Source organism: Hypanus sabinus, chromosome 4, assembly GCF_030144855.1.
Source record: "Hypanus sabinus isolate sHypSab1 chromosome 4, sHypSab1.hap1, whole genome shotgun sequence".
In the NCBI taxonomy this organism is placed as follows: domain Eukaryota; kingdom Metazoa; phylum Chordata; class Chondrichthyes; order Myliobatiformes; family Dasyatidae; genus Hypanus; species Hypanus sabinus.
In genome coordinates this window covers 111,921,342-111,944,427 of record NC_082709.1, presented here as the reverse complement: position 1 = coordinate 111,944,427, position 23,086 = coordinate 111,921,342, and the positions used below count along the sequence as shown (strand labels likewise).

At 42.5% G+C, this 23,086-nt stretch overlaps 1 protein-coding gene across 1 annotated transcript in view; it reads left to right on the top strand.

The window, feature by feature from the left end:
* Positions 1 to 18,172, top strand: part of LOC132393105 (SPRY domain-containing protein 7) — a 59,083-nt gene extending 40,911 nt beyond the window's left edge. The window contains exons 3-5 of the mRNA XM_059967917.1: positions 4,809 to 4,975; positions 5,769 to 5,871; positions 14,208 to 18,172. Of these exons, the coding sequence (XP_059823900.1) occupies positions 4,809 to 4,975; positions 5,769 to 5,871; positions 14,208 to 14,305 (368 nt within the window). The 3' untranslated portion in view covers positions 14,306 to 18,172. The remainder of the gene's footprint in view (positions 1 to 4,808; positions 4,976 to 5,768; positions 5,872 to 14,207) is intronic.
* The last annotated feature ends 4,914 nt before the right edge of the window (positions 18,173 to 23,086 follow it).

Genomic DNA, 23,086 nt, shown 5'->3' with positions numbered 1-23,086 from the left:
CTCTGTGACTCAGAAGAGGGAGAAGAAATAGACTGTAGTGATAGCGGACTTAATGATTAAGGGATCAGACAGAAGGTTTTGAGGACAAGGTTAAGATTCCTGGATGGTACATTGCCTCCCAGGTGCCAGGGTCAGGGGCACCTCAGATCATGCCATGTCCCAGTGAGGCCAGAAATAGGAATATAATACACATTGTTAGTGAGATGGTGCAGGAGGGAGGTCTTCAGATTTTTGGTCTTTTTTCCAAGAGAAGGTGGGATCTGTACAGGCGGGTCTGTTTGCACCTGATGTGGAGGGGTACTAATTGCTTACTCGTGCTGCATGGGTGGGGAGTGGAGCAGGGTCATGCTGGTAGAATTCGGATCTAGTCAAGGTCGATTTGAAGAGACGGTATGAAAGAAAATGAATGAATGGCAAGTGGGAAATATTTATAACTGGAACAGCAAGTGTCCAAGAACAAAATGTTCCTGTTTGGATGAAAGGTAATCTGACTAATGAGAAATATTGAAGTTAAGGTCAAGACGAAAAGGAAATATACACTTCCTTTAGGAGGTGAGCATTGATACTTATATTATTTGATAACTATTAGGCTTTGTACTTTGTAAGTCATGTCTAACCAATTTTATAGTTTTTTTACCCCAAGGAAGTTAATGTAGGAAGGCATTGGCTGCTGTCTACATGGACTTTAGCAAGGCCTTTGACAAGTTCCTGTATGGGAGATTGTCAAGAAGTTTCTGTCTCTTGGCATTCAAGATGACACAGTAAATTGGATTAGACATTGGTTTCACGGTAGTAGCCAGCAGGCAGTAGTAGATGGTTGTCTCTCTGACTAGTGGTGTGCAACAGGGATTGGTGCTGGATCTGTTGTTGTTTGTCATCAATATCAATGATCTGAACGATATTGTGGTACACTGGATCAGCAAATTTGCAGGTGATACGAAGATTGGAATGTAGTGGACAGCAAGGAAGACTATCAAAGCTTGCAATGGGATCTGGACCAGCTGGAAAAAGATGGGCTGAAAAATAGCAGATGGAATTTATTGCAGACAAGCTTGAGGTGTTGCACTTTGTGAGGACAAACCAAGTTAGGTCTTCTATGTTGAGTGATAGGGCACTGAGGAGTGCAGTAGAACAGAGGGATCTGAGAAACATTTATAATTCCTTGATTAGGGTCATAAAGAGAGCTTTTGGCACATTGGCCTTCATCAGTCACAGTATTGAGTAAAGGAGTTGGGACGTTATGTTGAAGTTGTACAAGACATTGGTGAGGCCTAATTTGGATTACTGTGTGCATTTCAGTCACCTTTCTACAGGAAAGATGTCAATAAGATTGAAAAAATGCAGAGAAAATGTAAAGGATGTTGCCAGGATTTGAGGACATGAGTTATAGGGGCTTTATTCCCTGGAGTTTAGGAGAATGAGGGGAGATTTGATAGAGGTCTACAAAATTATGACAAGTATAAATAAATGCAAGCAGACTTTTTCGACTGAGTTTGGGTAAGGCTAGAACTAGAGGTGATGGATTAAGGGTGAATGGTGAAATGTTTAAGGGGAAAATGAGGGGGCAATTCTTTAGTGTGGAACGAGTTGAGGCAGTTAAGAGAAATTTGGGTAGGTACATGGATGGGAGTGGTATGGAGGGCTATGGTCTGGGTGCAGGTTGTTGGGAATATGCAGATTAATAGTTATGCACTGACCAGATGGTCCAGTGGGTTTTATGACATCATGACTATTTAACATGTAGCAATCAATAAGTTAATATTCTTTGCTAACCAGAGTTTCTAATAAGTGAGCTGATAAATTTCCCTCCACGGTAGTTTGACAGCGGCTGGTCTTTATTTTCTGCCTCTCAGTAATCTACCACAAGGTTATGAACTCTGTAGAAAATTATCAAGTGCTTTACCATTTTGACAAGTAGTTGGTACATCAGTTCATTCACTATTTTGGTTTAAGCATAGTGCCAATGGTGTGCCATCATTCAAAATGATCATGGATGGTCTAGTCTTTGATGTTGGCTCCTCTTTCCTACTTGATCTCCATAATTTATGATTCTGCTTTGGTCAAGATATCTATCTCAGTGTCCACAATCCTCTGTGATAGAGGTTTCAAAAAAATCAGATTCCTGAAAGAAGTAACTTTTTCTTACACAGTCGGCCCTCTTTATCCGCGAGGGATTGGTTCCGGGACCCCTCACAGATACCAAAAAACATGGATGTTCAAGTCCCTCATTCAACCTGTCTCAATACGGTGGACCTTAGGACCCAGCGGAACCGCAGACCTTATTTAACTTGTCTCAGTGCGGTGGACGTTAGGACCCAGCTGTGGAGCTCCGAATCTGCAGTGTTTCTGATCACGAAAATAATCACGATTGAAAATAAAGTGGAAATAATAAAGCAATTGGAAAGAGGTGAAACACCATCGGTCATTGGAAAAGCATTAGACTACAGTTTGTTAACAAAAGGGAACAATTTTAAAGAATAAAGTGAGAAAGGCCCTGCCTCGACGAAAGCTACAATTATTACTAAGCAACACAGTGGTTTAATTTTTGGGTTTTTGATCCTCCACATCAACCAGGCACGGATGGCGAGTGCGCTTGGGAGTGATCTGTCACTGAATTGAACTCAGGAACTTCCGTTCCTGAGCTCAGCACTGAAGCATACCTTCTTATGTGTTTTATATTCATAGAAAGGTAAAATATATACTATATACTAAGACAAACATTTGACTAACTGATGCTAAATAATACCAGATGTACCTGTTCTGACTTACTTGGTAAGAGAACTTCTGATTTTTTTTTTATCCTGATCCACGATAACCTATGCACATCCTCCCATATACTTTAAATCATCTCTAGATTGCTTATATACCTAATACAATGTAAATGCTATGTAAATAGTTGTTATACTGCATTGTTTGGGGAATAGTGACAAGAAAAATAAGTCTGTACGTGCTCAAACAACAAGTGCTAGAAGAGCACTTCAGGGTTTTCTCGATTCACGGTTGAATTCACACGTGAAATTCGCAGATAAGGAGGGCTGACTGTAGATCGGTGTTAAAAAAGTCCAGTAGATTTTTGATGGTGCATCAGTTATAGCTTTCAGTTCCCACTGTTTTAAATATATCTGAGGTAATTTATAGAAGTTTTTTAGTCAGACCCAAAAAAGGTGGAGAAATTAACATCCGGCTCAAGGTGGCACCGGATGGAGGACAGAGTGTTCAAAAGCCGGACTGTCTGGCCTAAAGCTGGATGTCTGGCCTCCCTAATTCCCATTATTGTTTTATTTCACCTCTTGTTCCCTCTCCTCCAATTCTTTTTCCTCTTCAGTCTGTTCATCTCATTCACATCCCTTTCGATTTTCTTCTTCTCTCTCCTCTCTCTTCACACTCCGCTCCACTCATTCCCTCCTCCCTCTTTCCATTTTCCTCTCTGCTGATCTCCTAATACCTTCTCAGACACCTGCTCCCATTCTTCCCCCTCTTTCCTCCCCTACCCACCTCCTATACCTCTTCCCTTACCCCACACTCCCCTGCCCTATCTCCTCCTTCTCCCCTATCCCCCACTCACCCCCTCCCTTCTCTCTTTTCTCTCTCCCCTACCCCTTTCACTTTCTGCTTTTTCCTCTTCTCCTCCCTCCCCTATCCTCCCACTCTCCTCTCCCCCAACGGGCTGATGACTACTCTGTTAATTCCATTAATCTGGCCCTAAACCAGTGGTTCCCAACCTGTGGTCAATAGACCCCTTGCTTAATTGTATTGGTCTACTGTTATGAATTCCCGTAACTGGATCACTTATCAGCAAAGATAGAGAGGTCCGTCGAAGTCTGATGGTACTATTTTTAAAAGTATTTATTGATTAAGGGCACAAAAAGAAGATTAATGAAAACATACAGATGATATACATCGTCAATACTAAATCTAAGTGCGGGTATAATAATAACCGATAAGAAATAACTCTATCGTTATCTAGGGGTTACTGTATTGTCCGATGGAAAGATAAGTCACTATCAGTTCGTTTAAGCTGCAGCGTTGTTGGGTTTAAAAGTGATGCGGTTTAAACTTGCCCCAGGTCTTTTAAGATGCCAATCTGTTGAGTCAGGGGAGCGGGCTTCCCCGTTGTTAGCTAAAAGCTGTTTTCCGTGGTTCCAGCCAGCGATTCCAGCCACAGAATCGAACACACGTGGCTTCCCTCAGATGACTTCCTGCTGTTACGTGGTCGCTTAACGTTTCTTCTGGTGCGTCTGAGGGGTTACTATAGCTATTCCTCCATATTCTAGACATTCCCATGGGAGAAATATCCTCACTATACTTATTCTGCCGGCAACTCCGTCTGAATCTTGTATGTTTCAATAAGATCAACCTAAAGTCCAGAAATTATAGCTCACTTTCCTGAAAGGACAAACCCTTGATCTCAGGAATTAAATGCGTGAATCATTGATGATCAACTTGAATTACTTTGTTTGAAATGTAGACAAAACTCACATTGTGATTTGGATTATAATGTACTGAGGAAAAAAAATCAAGATTGTACAGAGTTCTTTTAAGATATACACATTTTATATACAATATTAAAGCAATTTATAAAAAAAAGGGAAAAAACCTGCAGATGCCTGAAATCAGAAATGAAAGTATCAGAAAATGCTAGAATCTCTCAGGCATTGGTAAATAAACTGAAACTTGTTTCGCTTCCCACAAATACTGACTGCATTGCTGAATGCTTAAAGAATTTTCTGTTTTTATTTTTGCCTGTGGTTTAGATTTCAGGAAACCAGTGTATGTTTAAACAGTGATGCCCTCTTACTTTTTTTCAGGAGTTTGGGGGGTTGGAGTTGCTACTCAAAAAGCTAATCTTAACCAGATCCCCTTTGGTCGAGATGCACAAAGTTTAGTACTTAGGCATGATGGAGCTATTTATCACAATAATGAGGAGCGAAACCGACTACCAGCTAACAGTCTTCCCCAAGAAGGAGATGTTGTGGTATGTAAGAAGCAATTTACTACTTGTGAGTATCCACTAGGACTGTTTAAGAAATTTATTTTGCTCATGCCATCCTATATGCTTTTGAGACCTGGACCTACAACAGGCACTGGAAAAATACACCAATACTATTGCTGCAAAATCCTCCAAATTGATTAAAAGGACAGACATCTGTGCCCTCTCCTAGGACAAGGTTCCTCGTATTGAGTCTCCAGTTACACTTGGATAGCTATACCATGCAGGCCACAGCATGTGTGCGTGCTACCAGGCTCCTGAAACATATTACTCTGAGCATTACCAGGTACACAGAGGAGATTTTCCACATTGAAGAAATTCAGCATTCCCACTCACTGACTTCTGGGAATGTCTACCCCATGACTGCAGGATCATTTGGGACAGTATTGAGAAACTTAAGAATATGCATCAGGAGTACACAGGTTACTGGAAGGAGGAGTGGATCACCTCACAAACTGGCCTATCGACCTGCTTTATTAGTCACCATCTGCCCTTGTCTGATAAAGAGGCTGTAGTTTCCACATTGCCTTTTACAGTCACTTAGAACTGGAGTCTAAGTGCGTCATTGGTGTTTCCCAAGGGACTACCCAAGAAGAAAAATGCAGTTTTACTTTTAATGGGGCTATTTTATTCTGAATATGTTCTTCAAGTCACTGCAGCCAAAATGTACCACAAGGTTAGGCCTCATTCTATACATACAGATTCTGAATCTTTATTTTAAAATGTTTACGTTACTTGTGATTGTACAGACTTAATTAAATTTGACCTTTTTTTTAAGGGACTGACTTACGATCATGTGGAATTGAACGTTTATTTGAATGGGAAAAATATGCATTGTCCAGCATCTGGAATCAGGGGTACAGTGTATCCCGTTGTATATGGTAAGTAGATTTAGACATTGTTGTACAGGAATCACTAGCTGTATTTTACAGTGGTGGAAAACAGGCCTTTCAGCCCATCTGGTCAGTGTTGACCAAGTTGCCCATCTAGGCTAGTTGCACTTGCCTTTGTTTGGCCTGTAAGTTTCTAAACCTTTCCAGTCCATGTATCTGTTCGAGTGCTATTTTAATGAACCTAACTCAGCTACTGTCTCTAGCAGCTCATTCCATCCATATACACTGAGTTTAAAAAGTTATTAAATTGCTCCACTCTCACCTCAAACTGTGTCCTCTAGTTCTTGATTCCCTAACACTTGTATGTATTTACCTATATATGCCTCACGTGATTTTATACACCTGTAAGATCAACCCTCATTCTCATACATTTCACTAAATAGAATTCTAGCATGCTCAAGCTCTCTTGTTAATTCACTTCCTCAGGAGTCATAAAGCATGTACAGCCTGCTAGGATCATAGTCATGGAAAACTACAGCACAGAATTAAGCCCTTTGGCCCATCTAGTCCATGCTGAACCATTTAAACAGCCTAATCTTATCGACTTGCACCCGGACCGTAGGCCTCCATACCCCTACTACCCATGTACTGTACCTATCCAAACTTCTCAAATGTTGAAATCGTAATTGTATCCACAGCTTGTTCCACACTCTCACCACCCTCTGAGTAAAGGAGTTTCCCCTCATGTTCCCCTTAAACATTTCTTCTTTCTCTCTTTACCCATGACCTCCAGTTGGAGTCTCACCTAACCTCAGTGAAAAAAACCTGCTTGTATTTACCCTATCTATACCCCTCATAATTTTATATACCTTCAAATCTCCCCTCAATTTTCTACATTCTAGGGAATAAAGTTCTAACCTATTCAATCTTTCCTTATAATCTGGTCCACCAGTCCCAGCACCATCCTTTCTCTGTACTCTTTCATTCTTATTTACATCTTTTCTGTAGGTAGGTGACTAAAACTACACATAATACTCTAAAATGGGCCTAACCAATGTCTAACATCCCAACACCTGTACTCTTGCTTTCATAGATCGAAGTACTATGTACCAAATGCTTTCTTTATGGCCCTCTGTACCTGTGATGTCACTTTCTATAAAGAATGATGAATTATGAATCAGTAATCCCAGATCCCTTTGTTCTGTTGCACTCCTCAGTGACCTGGTTGGTCTTCTCAAAGTGCCACACCTCATTTGACTGCATTACATTCCATCTGCCATTTTTCTGCCCATTTTTCCAGCTGATCCAAATCCTGCTGTAAGCTCTGATCGTCTTCCTCGCTGTTCACTACACGCCCAATCTTGGTATCATCTGCAAATTTGCTGATCCAGTTTAGCCATATTGTCATCCAGATCGTTCCTATAGATGACAAACAACAGTCCACGTAGACAAGATTCACTGACTTGCCTTCATCAATTTTCCTGGTAACTTACTCCAAAAACTCTATAAGATCGGTTAGACATGACCTACCACATAGAAGGCCAAGCCAACTATCCCTAATCATTCCCTGTCTATCCAAACACTCATATATCTGGTCCCTCAAGTACCTCCAATAACTTTCCCACTACTAATGTCAGGCTCACCAGCTCATCGGTTGCTGAGGATGACTTCAGTATCTCTGCTAGGGCCCTGGCAATTTCTGCTCTTGCTTGCCATAGAGTCTGAGGGAACACCTTGTTAAGGCCTAGGGATTTATCCACCTTGATTTGCCTCAAGATAGTGAACACCTCCTCCTCTGTAATCTGTATAGTTGATGCTGCTTTCTCTCATTTCTGTAGGCTCTGTGTCCACTTCCTCAGTAAATACAGTTGTAAAAAATCAATTTAAGATCTCTGCAGTCTCTTTCGGCTCCATGCAGGGATTACCATTTTGATCTTCCAAGGGACCAATTTGTTCAGTTGCACTTTTGTTCTTAACATACCTGTATAATCCCTTAGGATTATCCTTCACCTTGTCTGCCAGAGCAATCTCATGCCTTCTTTTAGCCCTCCTAAGTGCTCTCTTGCATTTCTTATACTTATTTGTCCCTACCTGCCTATACCTGCAATGCAGTTCCTCTTTTTTTTTAAACCATGGCCTCAATATTGGTTAAAAACCAAGGTTCCCTAAGCATGTCAACCTTGCTTTTTATTCTGACAGACTAGCTTTCTACTCTCAAAATTTCACTTTTGAAGGTCTCCCACTTACCAAGTACACCTTTGCCAGAAATCAGCTGTCCAAATCCACATTTGCTAGATCCTTTCTGATACCAGTAAAATTGGCCTTTCTCCAATTTAGAATCTCAACCTGAGGACCAGGCTTATCCATTTCCATAATTACCTTGGAACTAATGGAATTGTGATCACTAGATGCAAAGTGTTTCCCTACACTAACTTCTGTCAACTGCATGATCTCCTCTCTCATTGTGACTTCTGTGTACTGATAACGGACACTTTCCTGAATATGTTTGACAAGCTCTATCCCATTTAGTCCTTTTATGGTATGGGAATCCCAGTTAAAATGTAGAAAATTAAAAACACCTATTGTCATAATCTTGTGTTTCTTGCTATTGTCTGCGATCTCTCTACAAATTTGTTCTTTTGAGTCTAAATCCTGTTGGGTAGTCTTAATATAGCCCCATTAACCTGGTCATGCCTTTCTTATTACTCAGTTCCACTCCTCTCCTTTCATCCCTCCTGCTCTATTACGTTTAAAACAACTGAACCCTGGAATGTTGACAGTTCCACCCCTCCTGCAACCAAGTCTCATTAACGGCTACAAAATCATAACTCCATGTGTTGATCCATGCCCTGAGCTCATCTGCCTTTCCTAAAGTACTACTTGCAAGTAGGCAAGTCAGAAAATTAGTCCCACCATGCTCAATCTTTTGATTCCTGACTTTGCCTGAGGTCTTAACCACATCTCCATAACCATTCCTCTATCTGTTCTGAACTCTGGTTCCCATCCTCTGCAACTCTAGATTTAAACCCACCCCTTTACTCATGCAATATGAGCAAACATTCCCACTAGGATATTAGTCCCCTCCAATTTAGGTGCAAACTGTCTCTTCTGTGCAGGTCCCACCTTCCCTGGAAGAAAGCTGAATGATCCAAAAATCTGAAGCCCTCCCTCATACACAAACCACATAGCCATGTGTTAAACTGTACGATCTTCCTATTTCTGGCTTCACTAGCACATGGCATGAGGAGTAGTCCTGAGATCACAATCCTGGAGGTCTTGTACTTTAACTTAGCATCTAACTCCCTGAAGACATTTTGCAGAATCTCATCCTGTCTATGTCATTGGTACCTATATGGACCATGACCTCTAGCTGCTCACCTTCCCACTTAGAAATGCTGAAAACATGCTGGAGATGTCCCAGACCCTGGCAGCCAGGAGGCAACATACCACCTGGGAATTCCTTTGTCGTCCACAGAACCTTCCTTTCTGTTCCCCTAACTAACGAGTCCACCTTCACCAGAGCTCGCCTCTTATCCCCCCTACCTTTCTAAGCCACAGAGCCAGACTCAGTGCCAGAGACCTGACTTCTGTGACTTTTTGTCTGCTTGGTCATCCTCCCCAACAGTTTCTAAAGTGGTGCACACAACACAGAGGCAGGAGTGAGGAAGACAGTGAACAGTGGTGTTTCTACCACCAGTGGTGGGGCACAAAAGCCGGCCGTTGTTGCCCGCCCTGCCAAGGCCAGGGCTAGCTGCCACTAATGACTATGGCGGCTGGCCACCAGGACAGCCTCTTGTACGTCTGGGACAAACAGTCGGGACACCACTTCTTGGTCGACACCGGAGCGGAGATCGGCATCTTGCCCCCGATGGGATACAACACCTGCAACAGGAAGCCAGGACCCACCCTGAGGGCTGCAAACGGCAACACGATACGGACCTACGGCACCCACACAATGCAGCTGCAGTTTGGTGCCAGCCGGTTCACGTGGGACTTCACACTGGCCGCAGTGGCCCAGCCGCTCCTGGGGGCAGACTTTTTGTGAGCTCACAGCCTGCTGGTCGACTTGCAAGGGAAAAGACTAGTATGTGCAGAGACTTTCCAGATGTTCTCCCTGGGTGAAGCCAAGTTGCCGGCCCCACACCTGGACTCCATCACGCTGTCGGACAACGAATTCATCAGAATCCTGGCGGACTTTCCATCGAATCTGGCACCACAATTCACAGCAGTCATGCCCAGACATGGGGTTCAGCACCACATCCCGACCAAGGGACCAACCCTTCACGCTCACACACGAAGGCTCCCCCCGGAAAAGCTCCACCTGGCGAAGGAGGAGTTCAAGAGGATGGAGGAATTGGGGATCATACGGAGGTCCGACAGCCCGTGGGCCTCCCCCCTGCACATGGTGCCCAAAGCAGCTGGGGGTTGGAGACCATGTGGCGACTACCACAGACTGAACGAGGCTACAACTCCAGACCGCTACCCTGTGCTGCACGTACAGGACTTTGCAGCAAACCTGCACGGGGCAAGAATATTTTCCAAAGTAGACCTCATCCGGGGATACCATCAAATCCCGGTGCACCCTGAAGACATCCCCAAAACAGCACTTATCACCCCGTTCGGCCTGTTCGAGTTCCTCCGAATGCCGTTCAGCCTGAAGAATGCTGCACAGATGTTCCAGCGGCTAATGGATGCGGTGGGACGTGACCTGGACTTTGCGTTCATCTATTTGGACAACATCCTTATAGCCAGCAGTAGTTGCCAGGAGCATCTGTCCCACCTCCGCCAGCCTGAGTGATTTCAGCCTCACGATATACCCGGCCAAATGCCAGTTCGGTCTCGATACCATCGACTTCCTGGGCCACAGGATTACCAAAGACGGGGCAACACCTCTGCCCGCCAAGGTAGATGCGATCCACCACTTTGCCCAGCCCAACACAGTCAAAGGCCTACAGGAGTTCGTTGGTATGGTGAACTTCTACCACCGTTTCCTCCCTTCAGCAGCCCGTATCATGCGCCCTTTGTACACCCTGATGTCGGGTAAAGGCAAGGGACGAGGAGGCCACAGCCGCTTTCGTTAAAGCCAAGGAAGCCTTGGCAGATGCCACGATGCTGGTGCACCCCAGAACGAACGTTCTGACCGCACTCATGGTGGACGCATCTGACACAGCAGTCGGTGGGGTGCTGGAGCAGCTCATCGAGGGGCGCTGGCAATCCCTGGCGTTCTTCAGCAAGTACCTACGACCACCCGAACCCAAGTACAGTGCTTTTGACCGGGAGCTGTTGGCACTGTATCTGGCAATCCGGCATTTCAGGTACTTCTTAGAAGGCAGGCCATTCACCGCGTTCACGGACCACAAACCGTTGACCTTCACATTCACAAAGGAGTCCGATCCCTGGCTGGCTTGCCAGCAGCGACATCTGTCCTACATCTCCGAGTACACGACGGACATCCAGCATGTCTCGGGAAAGGACAGCGTCATGGCGGACGCACTCTCCAGACCAGCTGTCCAGGCCCTGTCCCTGGGGGTGGACTATGCAGCACTGGCGGAGGCGCAGCAGGCAGAGGACGAGATGCCCAGCTACAGGACCGCAGTCTCGGGTTTGCAGCTGCAGGACTTTCTCATAGGCCCAGGTGAGAGGACCCTCCTGTGTGACGTAGCTACCAGCCAATCTCGCCCCATTGTCCCGGCAGCCTGGAGGCGGCGGGTTTTCAACTCCATACACGGTTTGGCGCACCCATCTATCAGGACAACCATCCGGCTGGTCTCCAGGAAGTTCGCGTGGCACGGACTTTGCAAGCAGGTCAGTGAATGGGCCAGAATGTGCATGCACTGCCAAACAGCCAAGGTGCAGTGGCCACTAAAGCCCTGCTGCAGCAGTTCGAACCCACCCACCAGAGGTTCGACCACATTCATGTGGATATCGTGGGCCCCCTACCAGTGTCCCGAGGAGCGTGGTACCTCCTAACTATGGTAGACCAGTTCACAAGGTGGCCAGAGGCGGTCCCGCTCACCGACACATCTGCCGATTCCTGCGCCCGAGCACTGATCGCAACCTGGGTAGCACGCTTCGGGGTACCGGCCCACATTACCTCCGACAGAGGTGCCCAGTTCACCTCCAGCCTGTGGTCAGCTATGGCCAGCCTGTTGGGAACGCAGCTACACCACACTACTGCCTACCACCCACAGTCGAACGGACTAGTGGAACGCTTCCACCGTCACTTGAAGTTGGCTCTCATGGCCCGCCTGAGAGGACCTAACTGGGTGGACTAGCTTCCCTGGGTCCTGCTTGGAATTCGCACAGCACCCAAAGAGGATCTGCACGCCTTGTCGGCGGAGTTGGTGTACAACGCACCCCTGGTCGTCCTGGGAGAGTTCATACCAGCCCCAAGGAAGCAAGATGAAGAACCCACAGCAGTCCTGGACAGGCTACACGAAAGGCTCGGCAACCTGGCCTCCGTACCAACTTCACAGCACGGACGGACCCCGACCCATGTACCCAAAGACCTGCAGAACTGTAAGTTTGTGTTTGTACGAAGGGGCAGACACCGGGCACCGCTACAGCGGCCGTACGAGGGGCCGTTCAAGGTGATCAACAACAACGGGTCCACGTACGTTCTGGACATTGGGGGGAGAGAGGAGGTTTTCACGGTGGACCAACCCAAACCAGCCCATGTGGACTTGGCGCAGCCGGTCGAAGTTCAGGCATTGCGGCGCAGAGGCAGACCTCCCAAACAGAGGGTGATCCAGACTGAGGACATTGGGGGGTGTATCGCCGGTTCTTGGGTTGGGGGGGGGGGGGGGTATGTGGCGACTCACTTTCTGCGCAGGCAAACCGGCTCACAAATAGCCAGCGCGCAGGGGGAGACTTTGGTAATGCACCTCTGATGCTATTTCCGCCCAGAGAGGGCGGGCGCTAGGGATTAAATGCCAGCACCGCGAAGTTTGAATAAACTAGTCTCAAAACGACTTACCGACTGCGTGTCGTTATTTCAGCGCTGTGTGTAGCACATCGCTACAGTATCATCACCAAACAATAGTTCTCATAGTATAGCTACCGCACGCTATCAATGTGCCTTGCTGAATACATTCAGGATAGAGCAAAATCTGCTCTAGGGCATTGTCCACCATTGGGAACTTTGGAACAACTCAAGCTCTAGGTGTGGCAAAACACAAGTTACTTCACATTGCCGTGAGTCCAAGTTCTGCATTCACCATCAGAACTTCACATGACCTCTGAGGATGCCATTGTGTGCCACTAGTTTTTTGAGATAGTAGGTAATTTTATCAACTAAACATGTTTTTGCCATTGCTGAAAGTTTGTGGAGCCCAGTAATCTAGGAGTGAGAGAAGGAGACAAGTACAGATCTAAGCTGCAGATTATTTGGTACAAGAACGTTAAGTTAAACAGGATGTCTGTCCTATGTTTCATCAGTGCAGGGAACACATGAGAGTTGCTCTTTAGTGAACAAAATAAATACCTGTACATATGCTATGGAAAATGCTATTAAGGGATTTCAGCAACAGTTTATTTGTTGTTACGTAATGTTTGTAAACTTGAGAAAAATTAAAATGAAGCTGAGTGTACAGACAACACAAGTCATCAAAAAACACCAATTAATCTGTTCATAGAGCATATGAACATACATTACATTTACTAATAACATTTTCCATGTGCTGAATGCATGTAGACTTAAAACAATAAAACGTTTTGGTCACTCTGCCAAATGTTTTACATTCTTGCATTTGCTTTGTGGTCATTTTGTCCACCTTGTTTGGACAGGCCAGTTGGTTAATCCATTGAAGGTAACACATCTTTATAAAGTTTCCACTAGTCACTGTGGTTCAGCCAGGTTGCACCAATGGTTAGTGCATCCAGATGTTCATGCTTTATACCTCTGCATTGTGTTTAGAACTCAACCTTATACTTTGTCTCTTGCTCCTGGTTGTTAATATGAATTGTAAATAATGAGTGTCAAGAAGTGGCACCTCAGGCATGTCATTAGTTTGATCCATTCAACGCACAATCCATGCTAACACACTTCCCCTAATACTTAAGCTCTTATCTTCTTCACCATCACTTTTTGTGGCACGCCATCAGAGTTCAAATACACTACAGTGTGTCAACAGATACCCTCTATTGAAAATTCAATGTACAAGGTATATTAGATGATATTGGTATACAATGCCTTATTATGGCAAGTCGCATTAAGCAAATGAGTGGGACTGATTTGTAGTAGCTGTTTCATCTATGTAAATTGAATTGAGTGGTGAAAGTCAAAACAAATTTTTTCGCATTTCATTGTAGTTTTAAATTATAGCCAATAGTAGCAGACATTTTCAGAATTACCTGATTTTATTTTTGTTCTTTTTGTTTTCCAGTTGATGACAGTGCAATTTTGGATTGTCAGTTCAGTGAATTTTACAGTCCTCCACCTCCAGGATTTGAAAAGATTTTATTTGAACAGCAAATCTTCTGATATGCACTCTATAAATGTTGCAAGCACTGTTACCTTGCCTGCTCCTGCTTAGATGTTTGGTTGGAAGTTGCTTGAGTGCAGTTTCCTTAAATTGTCAGTACCTTGAATGACAATGCAGCATAAAGAATTTAGGTTTATCACGCTTTCATCTTTCATTGTCTAATAACGTTTTTAAAAACATTTTTTAGATGACCATTGGCATAAATGTGAGGTGCAATGAATAATAGACCTTATGCACCGTAGAACAAGAAAAACTAGAACTCACAACACTTGTCTGGGAAACATGCAGCTTCATTATTACTGTACTTACTCAGTTAGGTACAAGTACCAAACAAATAATTGAGCTAAGTTCTACGTGTATTTTTAATCCCTTTACTCTGTCCAGCATTTATTTTTGTACCTACTTGTATGTACTAATGATATCAGGGTATTTTCTGTCCTTACAGTATTTCTCTCAACATTTTGTACTCTTAAGTCTCAGTTAAATTTTGCCACTATGGTTATCGATTTACTTGACTTTGCCCTTTCAATATCATCTCACCATTTCTGTTTTGCTTCCTCTTGAACTTATTTTGGTGCTGAGATGAGTACACTATTGGATGTAAGGCATCTTCAAAATCACTAGTTAAAATCAGCTTTACTTTAAGCACAAATCAATCACAATACAAAGACCAGGCCGTCCATCAGTCAGAAAAATATGACTTTTGTCTGACTAAGATCTGTAGGATCCAGTGGCCCAATTCATTAGCATCTAGCTAGGCTTCCCCAGAAAAAAAAAGTGAGGTTTCTTCCCTGTCCCCAAATAAAATGCCATAAATATGAAATTAAAACAGAATTTTGGAAACAGCTGATCAGATATGTTGAAAGAGTTAACATTTCAAGTTGATGGCATTCACAACTAGAAGGATTTAGTCATGGCAACATTTAAGCAAGTTCAGAGCTGCAGAAGTGCCAGGAAAAGGGGAAAATGATTGGATGAGGAGTAAGATGAATGTGATTTATTTAATTCATTGGTCCATTGATACATGTCTGACACAAGAACAAGGTATTGGTTCTGACAAAGAGCCTGTGACCTGGAATGTTAACTGTTCCTTTTCACACAAATGTGACCTAATCTGCTGAATATTTCCAGCATTTTCTGTTTTGAAAGTATTGGAGATGCCAAAAATGTTAACTGAAGGAGGTTAAAGCAGGTCAGGTGACATCTGTGGATTGAGAAACACTTTGTTCATCATTAACAAATATTTTAAGGTATTGAGATAGGGATGGTGGAAAGGAGCAGGGCAGGTACATGTCAGAATGGAAAGTGATCAAATAAATCGTGTTGAATTGTCTTTTGGCTTTAAAGCACAAGTTTGTCACTAGTCATCTCTTACCTCCTGTTGATCTTCCACTGAGATTCAAATGTGTGCTCAGAATGAAGCAGGAAGTTACTAAGAATAAGTGGTGTTTTTGAATGTTTATCACAGGATTGGAGTTGTGGATAAGGTCTATTCTAGTATGCGGTATACAAAGTTTCTGTGAAATCATTTTTTATATAAAAATTTTGAAGCGGTGTACAGTTCTTTGTGTAGATGGTGTAGAATCTCCAGTGTTCCTTAATATTTTCAAAAGATGGAAGATGTTAAACAAAACATGGTTTTATTGTTTCTGCAATTATTTGTATTGAAAGTATTAATCTAAAGTGGAAACATTGTAGTTACTGTAATCAAAAATCAGACCTATGTTCTTATTAGTTTTAGAAATCCTGAAAAGCCATACAAAAGAATTGAATTGAGGTTATCAATAATAGCTTTGTGTTACTTCAGGATGGTTTAGAAGCAAGTTGTAACCAGACTGTCCATCACAGTGTAGAGGACAGTAATATTTATTTACCGAATAATTAAAACAATATCCCAAAGTCAACTATTGTGCCTCGTATAGTAAGATTAAATATTCCAATTATGTTCTAGTTTTTTTTTCCCAGTGATGCAGTGAAATAAATGCAACATTTTTAAATACGGTTTTGTTGATTAATACCTTCTGGATTTGAATTAATTTTCTTAGAAATTATATTGTGAGGATGGTTCTGTTTTAGTGAGGCTGTGTAATTAAAATTCTGAATGTTTGTGTATTTTAATGCCCTTAAATGGTGATGGATTTGGGCAAAGATAAGCTCAGTTCAGAGTTGAACATTATGGTTATTAGGCTTAGATCTTTTACCTCAGCACTGCTTGCCTTTGTTAACTTCATTTTCCTTAACACTAAAATCTCTGTCCTGAATATAACCAGTGACTGAGCCCTTAAAACTCTTGAGAATTCCAAGTGTTACCCCTCGGAGTGAAGAAATTTCTTCTCATCTCAGTCCTGAATGGCCAACTCCTTAGTCTGATTCTACAGTCTAGTTCTAAACACCCAAGCAACAGAAACAATATCCTTGCTTCAGTCCTTATTCTCACCCCATACAATAACCTGGCATACAAGGAATCAATCTTTCTCATAACTGTGCATTTTATGAAGGAAAACCAGACCTGTGCATTATTTAACTGCAGCATTACCAAACTACTTATTTGGAGCTGGATCCCACAAGCTGGATACACAGATCCTTTTGCAATAACAACCTTCATACAGCTTGCCTTCCTCTTTGCTCACTGAACATTAATGAACTTTATGCGATTAGTGAAGAAGGACATCCGGGGCTCTTAACATCCCAGTGGTCCACCATTCTAAAAAATGGTGGGCATTGTATCAAAGCAGGTTTTCATAATTGTCAGCACTTTTCCATATACAGTGGATTCCAGCTAACTGGGCTATCGGTTAATTGGGGCAGACACTTATTTGGGACAACTCTTAACAAAAACTAATCAAGAAAATAGCCACAATTCTCTGTGTTTATTTGGAACACTAGGCTACTTAATTGGGGCAGGAGACTTGCTGAACAGTTTCTAAGCAGCGTCAGACACATGCACCATGTGGCCATGTTTAGAACAAGCAGTTTTTAAATAGCGTCAGTACTTGTGCTCAAAAAAGCAGTGATTTTTCATAGATAGTTGATGAGAAATAAGCAGTAAGGCAATTCAGACCGGTTTTGCTCTCTGCTGTTTCAAGCATTCAGACTTGGAGGTGCCAGAAACGGCTGGGAGCCAAAAGGGAAACTATTTCACCACTTCAACAAATTACAAAGAATTTGAAGGTATCGACAATAAACTTGAACATTGCAATGTATCATCTACACTAGATGCCAAGCACTGATATTGTTCATCTGCAGTCAAAGAGAATGTGACAGTGTTCACTGGATGAACTATTAGGAGCTCATACAGTTTTACGGTACTGTAGTTCTATTGAGTGTTCAAGTTTGTTCTGCATTTCATTTAAATACATAATTTGTTACTCAGTTAAATGGTAGTTTGTCTTAACTATTTGCATGAAACCAGCTAATTAGGGCAGCCACTTAATTGAGCCAAATTGTACTGGTCCCAATGTGACCAATAAACAGTCCTGAGCTCGTTCATTCATTTGGTCTGGCAATAGCCTCGGCATCCTCACAATTCAGTACAACCTAGCTTTATGTTACTGCAACTAGTTAGATTGTTTTTCCTCCTACTATATACGTGTTCATGATAAATTCATCTTATATTAAATTCAAAAAGGAGCACAAATGAGGTGTACAAAGACATCAGATGTGTATATTTATTTTGATTTCTTTCATTATGGTGGCAAAACTAGTATGTGCCAAAGAGATGGAATCTGTTTTAGTGAATGTGATTAACATTAAATACTATGCTCCATTTGGGAAAGTGCACATTGTTAATGTAACTGCTTGAAATATGTTGTCAAATTGTGACTGTTGCAATGAAATAAATATTGGCTTATTTTGCCTATAAATTATTATGGTTGTGACAAAGAAATTTGGATGGATGCAAGTTGAATGACATTTTGTAAAAAATATTCCTTCCCTCCATCACGACGCCCAGTCCCTCCCCCAAATCCAACTCAAATTCTCTTGAGTAGGTTTTTAAAGCTTCTGCTTTGCTCTGCTCTTCTGTTTGGCCACACCGTTCATGTGTTGTCATGCCTTTTAAAACAATCAGCATAAAGAAGATGGCGCCACCAGTAATGATCTTGTTTGACCTCATAGCAAAGGTTTGATTAGAGCTTGAAACTGAAAATTCTGCAATCATTGTTCCCAATTCTGGCAATACAATGCAATATGATAAATCTGGTTACACTTAGGACGCTGAAAGAACTTCTGTAGTGGTATCCTGAGATGTCCTCCAAATAATTGCAGTCGTATATTCCTATGTACAAAACATGACTCAAGCCAGTGGAGAGTTTGCAACCTTTCAACTATAATCCACCCGTATCTTGTGTTTATGTCTGGACCAAGGCCACAATGACAGCTGGAGAACAGAGGTCCTGATGGAACATCAACCAGTCTGAGTAAGTGTCACCTGATACTAGTAAATCATAGAATCACATAGGATAGGGACAGGCCCTCAATAGCCCTTTCCATGCTGACTGCTGCCTATTTAAACTAATCTCAACTGCCATATCATTCTACTCTTTTTCTATCCAAGTACTTGCCCAAATATCTTTAAGTCATTTAATTGTCTGTGCCACTACCACTTGCCTTGGTAGATCTTTTCAGGTATTCACCCTCTGTATGGAAAAACTTAGCAAACTTGCTTTAAATTTCTCCCCTCTCACATTAAACTATGCTTCCCAGCCCTGAGAAAAAAGACTATCTACTGTTGAAGTCTGGTGTTTAATCCAAAGTGAATTTCGAAGACAGGAACGAAGCAAAAACTTGCAGCCTAATAATCGTTTTATTAAAAGTTGATGACACCTAGCATAAAGCAGCTACTTTTATACCCAAACATAAGAAAACTTACATTCAAATCCAGAGATGACAATAATCTAATTAAAAAGTACTTAGTCAATAGAGCAGTAAAAATCAACCATAAAAGTGAAGCTAATCTTTAGAGCTAATAAGAAACAGTTCAATCTACAGCAGCTACATACCAGAGCAAAGGTCATCTGAAGCTTGGCAGTCAATTTGCTCTATTCAGATAATGCTTGTATTTGCACACACTGAAATGCAGAGCTCCAAGATACCATTAGATTACTCACCCAAGCATATGAGCAAATAGACATAATACTCAACATCTGCAAGATCTAGTCATCTGCCAACCTGCACTCACTGCCCCACACTGCTCTTGATGATAAAGATTATTTGTAAAACCTTGAAAAAGGTGGATTTTTTCCCACATCAGTGAAGGCCATAACAGATAGAAGCAGAATTAGGCCATTCATCCCACTGAGTCTGCTGCGCCATTTCATCCATTTTCCCTCTTGTAATCTGAATAACCAAGAACCTATCACCCTCTGCCTTATACACCCAACAGCCTGGCCTCCACAGCCACCTGCAGCAATGAATTCTACAGAATCACCACCTTCTGGCTAAAGAAATTCTTTATCTCCAGTCTAAATGGACACCCCTCTGTTCTGAAGCTGAGCTCTCTGGTCTAGACTCCCCTACCAGAGGAAACATCCTCTCCATATCCACTCTGTGCTTTTCAGCATTCAATGAGACCCCCCCCCCCCCCATTCTTCTAAATTCCAGCGAGTACACGGCCAAAGCCAACAAATGCTTCTCCTACGATAACCTTTTCATTCCAGGAATCATTCCTCTGAATCTTTTCCAATGTCAGCACATCCTTTCTTAGACAAGGAGCCTGACACTGCTCACAATACTCCAAGTGAGGCCTTACCCGTGCCTTATAAATCTCATCATTAGATCCCAGCTTTTGTATTCTAGTCCTAATGAAATTAATGCTAAATTTGAATTTGCCTTCCTCACCACTGACTCGACCTGCAAATTAACCTGCAGGGAATCCTACAGGAGGTCTCCCAAGTCCCTTTGCACCTTGGATATTTGAATTTTCTCCCTGTGTAGAAAACAGTCTACATCTACACTTTTATTCCTTCTGCCAAAGTGCATGACCATACACCTCCTGATACTGTATACCACTTCTCTGCCCATTCTCCTAACCTGTCTTAAGTCCTTCTGCAGCCTCCCTGTTTCCTCAATACTAGCTGCCCCTCCACCTAACTTTCTGTTGCCAACAAACTTGGCCACAAAGCCATTAATTCCATCATCCACATCATTGACATATAACATAAAAAGCATTCCCAATGCCAGCCCCTGTGGCATACCTCTAGTTACCTGCAGCCAACCAGAAAAAGGCTCTCTTTATACCCATTCCTTGCCTCCAATCAGCCAAATTCTATCCATGTTAGTATCTTTGCTGTAATTCCATGGGCTCTTATTAAGCAGCCTCATTGAAAGTACAAGTTCACAACATCCACAGATTCTCCTTTGTCTATCCTGCTTGTTATTTCCTCAAAGAAGTCCAACAGATTTATCAGGTAAGATATTCCCTTAAGAAAATAATGCTGATTTTGGCCTATTTTATCATGTGACTCCAAGTACCCTGAGACCTCATCCTTAACAATCCAACTCCATCTTCCCAACCAGTGCAGTCAGACACGCTGCCTATAATTTTCTTTGTTCTGCCTCACTCCTTCCTTGAAGAGTGAACTGATATTTGCAACTTCTCCAGTTCTGTGGAAGCATGCCAGAATCTAGTGATTCTTTAAAGATCGTTAATAATGTCTCCACAATCCCTTCAGCTACCTCTTTCAGAACCTTGCGGTGTAGTCCATGTAATCCAGGTGATTTATTTACCTTCAGACCTTTCAGCTTCCTAAGCAATTTCTCCCAAGAAACAGCAATTGCACTTACATAGACAGATTAGGATAATGGGCAAAGAAGTTGCAGACTGTTTGACTATTTTCTAAATGGAGAGAAAATACAAAAATCAGAGGTGCAAAGGGACTTGGGAGTCCTCGTGCAGGATTCCCTAAAGGTTAATTTGTAGTTTGAGTCGGTGGTAAGGAAGGCAAATACAATGTTAGCATTCATTTCAAGAGGATTAGAATATAAAAACAAAGATGTACTGTTGAGACTTAATAAATCACTGGTGAGGGCTCACTTTGAGTATTATGAGTTGTTTTGGGCCCCTCATCTTAGAAAGGATGTGCTGAACTGAAGAGAGTTTGAAGGAGGCTCACAAAAATGATTCCAGGATTGAATGGCTCGTCACATAAAGAGCGTCTGATGAGCTCTATTCACTAGAATTCAGAAGAATGAGGGGTGACCTAATTGAAACCTATTGAGTGGTGAAAGGCCTTGATAGAGTGGATGTGGAGAGGACGTTTCATATGTTGTGAGAGAGAGGACACAGCTTCAGAATAGAGGGATGAACTTTTAGAAGAGGTGAGAAGGAATTTCTTTAGCCACAGAATGATGAATCTGTGGAATTTTTTGCCACAGGCAGCTGTGGAGAACATGTCTTTATGTATATTTAAGGCAGAGGTTGATAGATTCTTGATTGGTCAGAGCATGAATGGATACAGGAGGGAAGGCAGGAGATTGGGGCTGAGAGGAAAAATGGATCAGCCATGATGAAATGGCAGAGCAGACTTAATGGGGCAAATGGCCCAATTCTGCTCCTATATCTTATGGTCTTATTTCTGCCCTGTCACATTTCTGAACCTCCAATATACTGCTAGTGTCTTCCACAGTGAAGACCGATGCAAAATACTTATTTAATTCATCTGCCACTTCCTTATTCCCCATTACTACCTCCCCAGGATCATTTTACAGTAATTGGATATCTACTCTTGCCTCTTTTCTACTCTTTATATATCTGAAAAATCTTTTTGTGTCCTCTTTGATATTATTGTCTAGCTTACCTTCATAATTCATCTTTTCCCTTCTTATAGCTTTTTAGTTGCCCTCTGTTAGTTTTTAAAAGTTTCCCAATTCTTTGATTTCCCACTAATTTTTGCTCTAATATATGTCCTCCCTTTTCCTTTTATGTTGTTTTGACTTCCCTTGTCAGCCAAGGTTGCATCATCCTGCTTTCAGAATACTACTTTGGGATGTAGCAATCCTACGTCTTCTGGATTTCTTCCAGAAACTCCAGCCACTGCTGTTTTTCTATCCTCCATGTTAGTGTCCCTTTATCAATCAACTTCGGCTATCTCTTCTCTCATGCCTCTGTAATTCCACTTACTCCACTGATACATCTTACTTCAGCTTCCTCTCAAATCGCAAGTTGAAGACTATCATATTATGATCACCGCTTCCTAAAGATTCCCTAACCAATTCTGTTTCATTACACAACACCCAATCCAGAATAGCCTTTCCCCTAGTGGGCTCTACCATGAGCTGCTCTAAAAAGCCATCTCATTGGATTTCTACAAACTCCCTCTATTAGGATCTAGCACCAACCTGATCTTCCCAATCTACCTGCACATTGAAATCCCGCATGACTATTGCAATGACTTTCCTATCTTCTGTTGTAATTTGTAGCCCACGTCCTGGATCCTGTTCGGAGGCTTGTATATAATTCCTATCGGGGTCTTATTACCCTTGCAGTTTCTTAACTCTACCCAAAAGGATTCTACATTTTCTGATCCTATGTCACCTCTTTCCAAGGATTTGATTTCAATTTTTTACCAATAGGGCCACCCCACCTCCTCTGCCTACCTGCCGGTCCTTTCAATAAGATGAATATCCTTGGATGTTATGCTCCCAAATGTGATCTTCTCCCAGTCATGACTCAGTGATACCCACAATGTCACACCTACCAAACTAACTGCACTATAAGATTGTCTACCTTATTCAGTATACTGCATGCATTCAAATATAACACCTTCAGTCCTGTATTCATC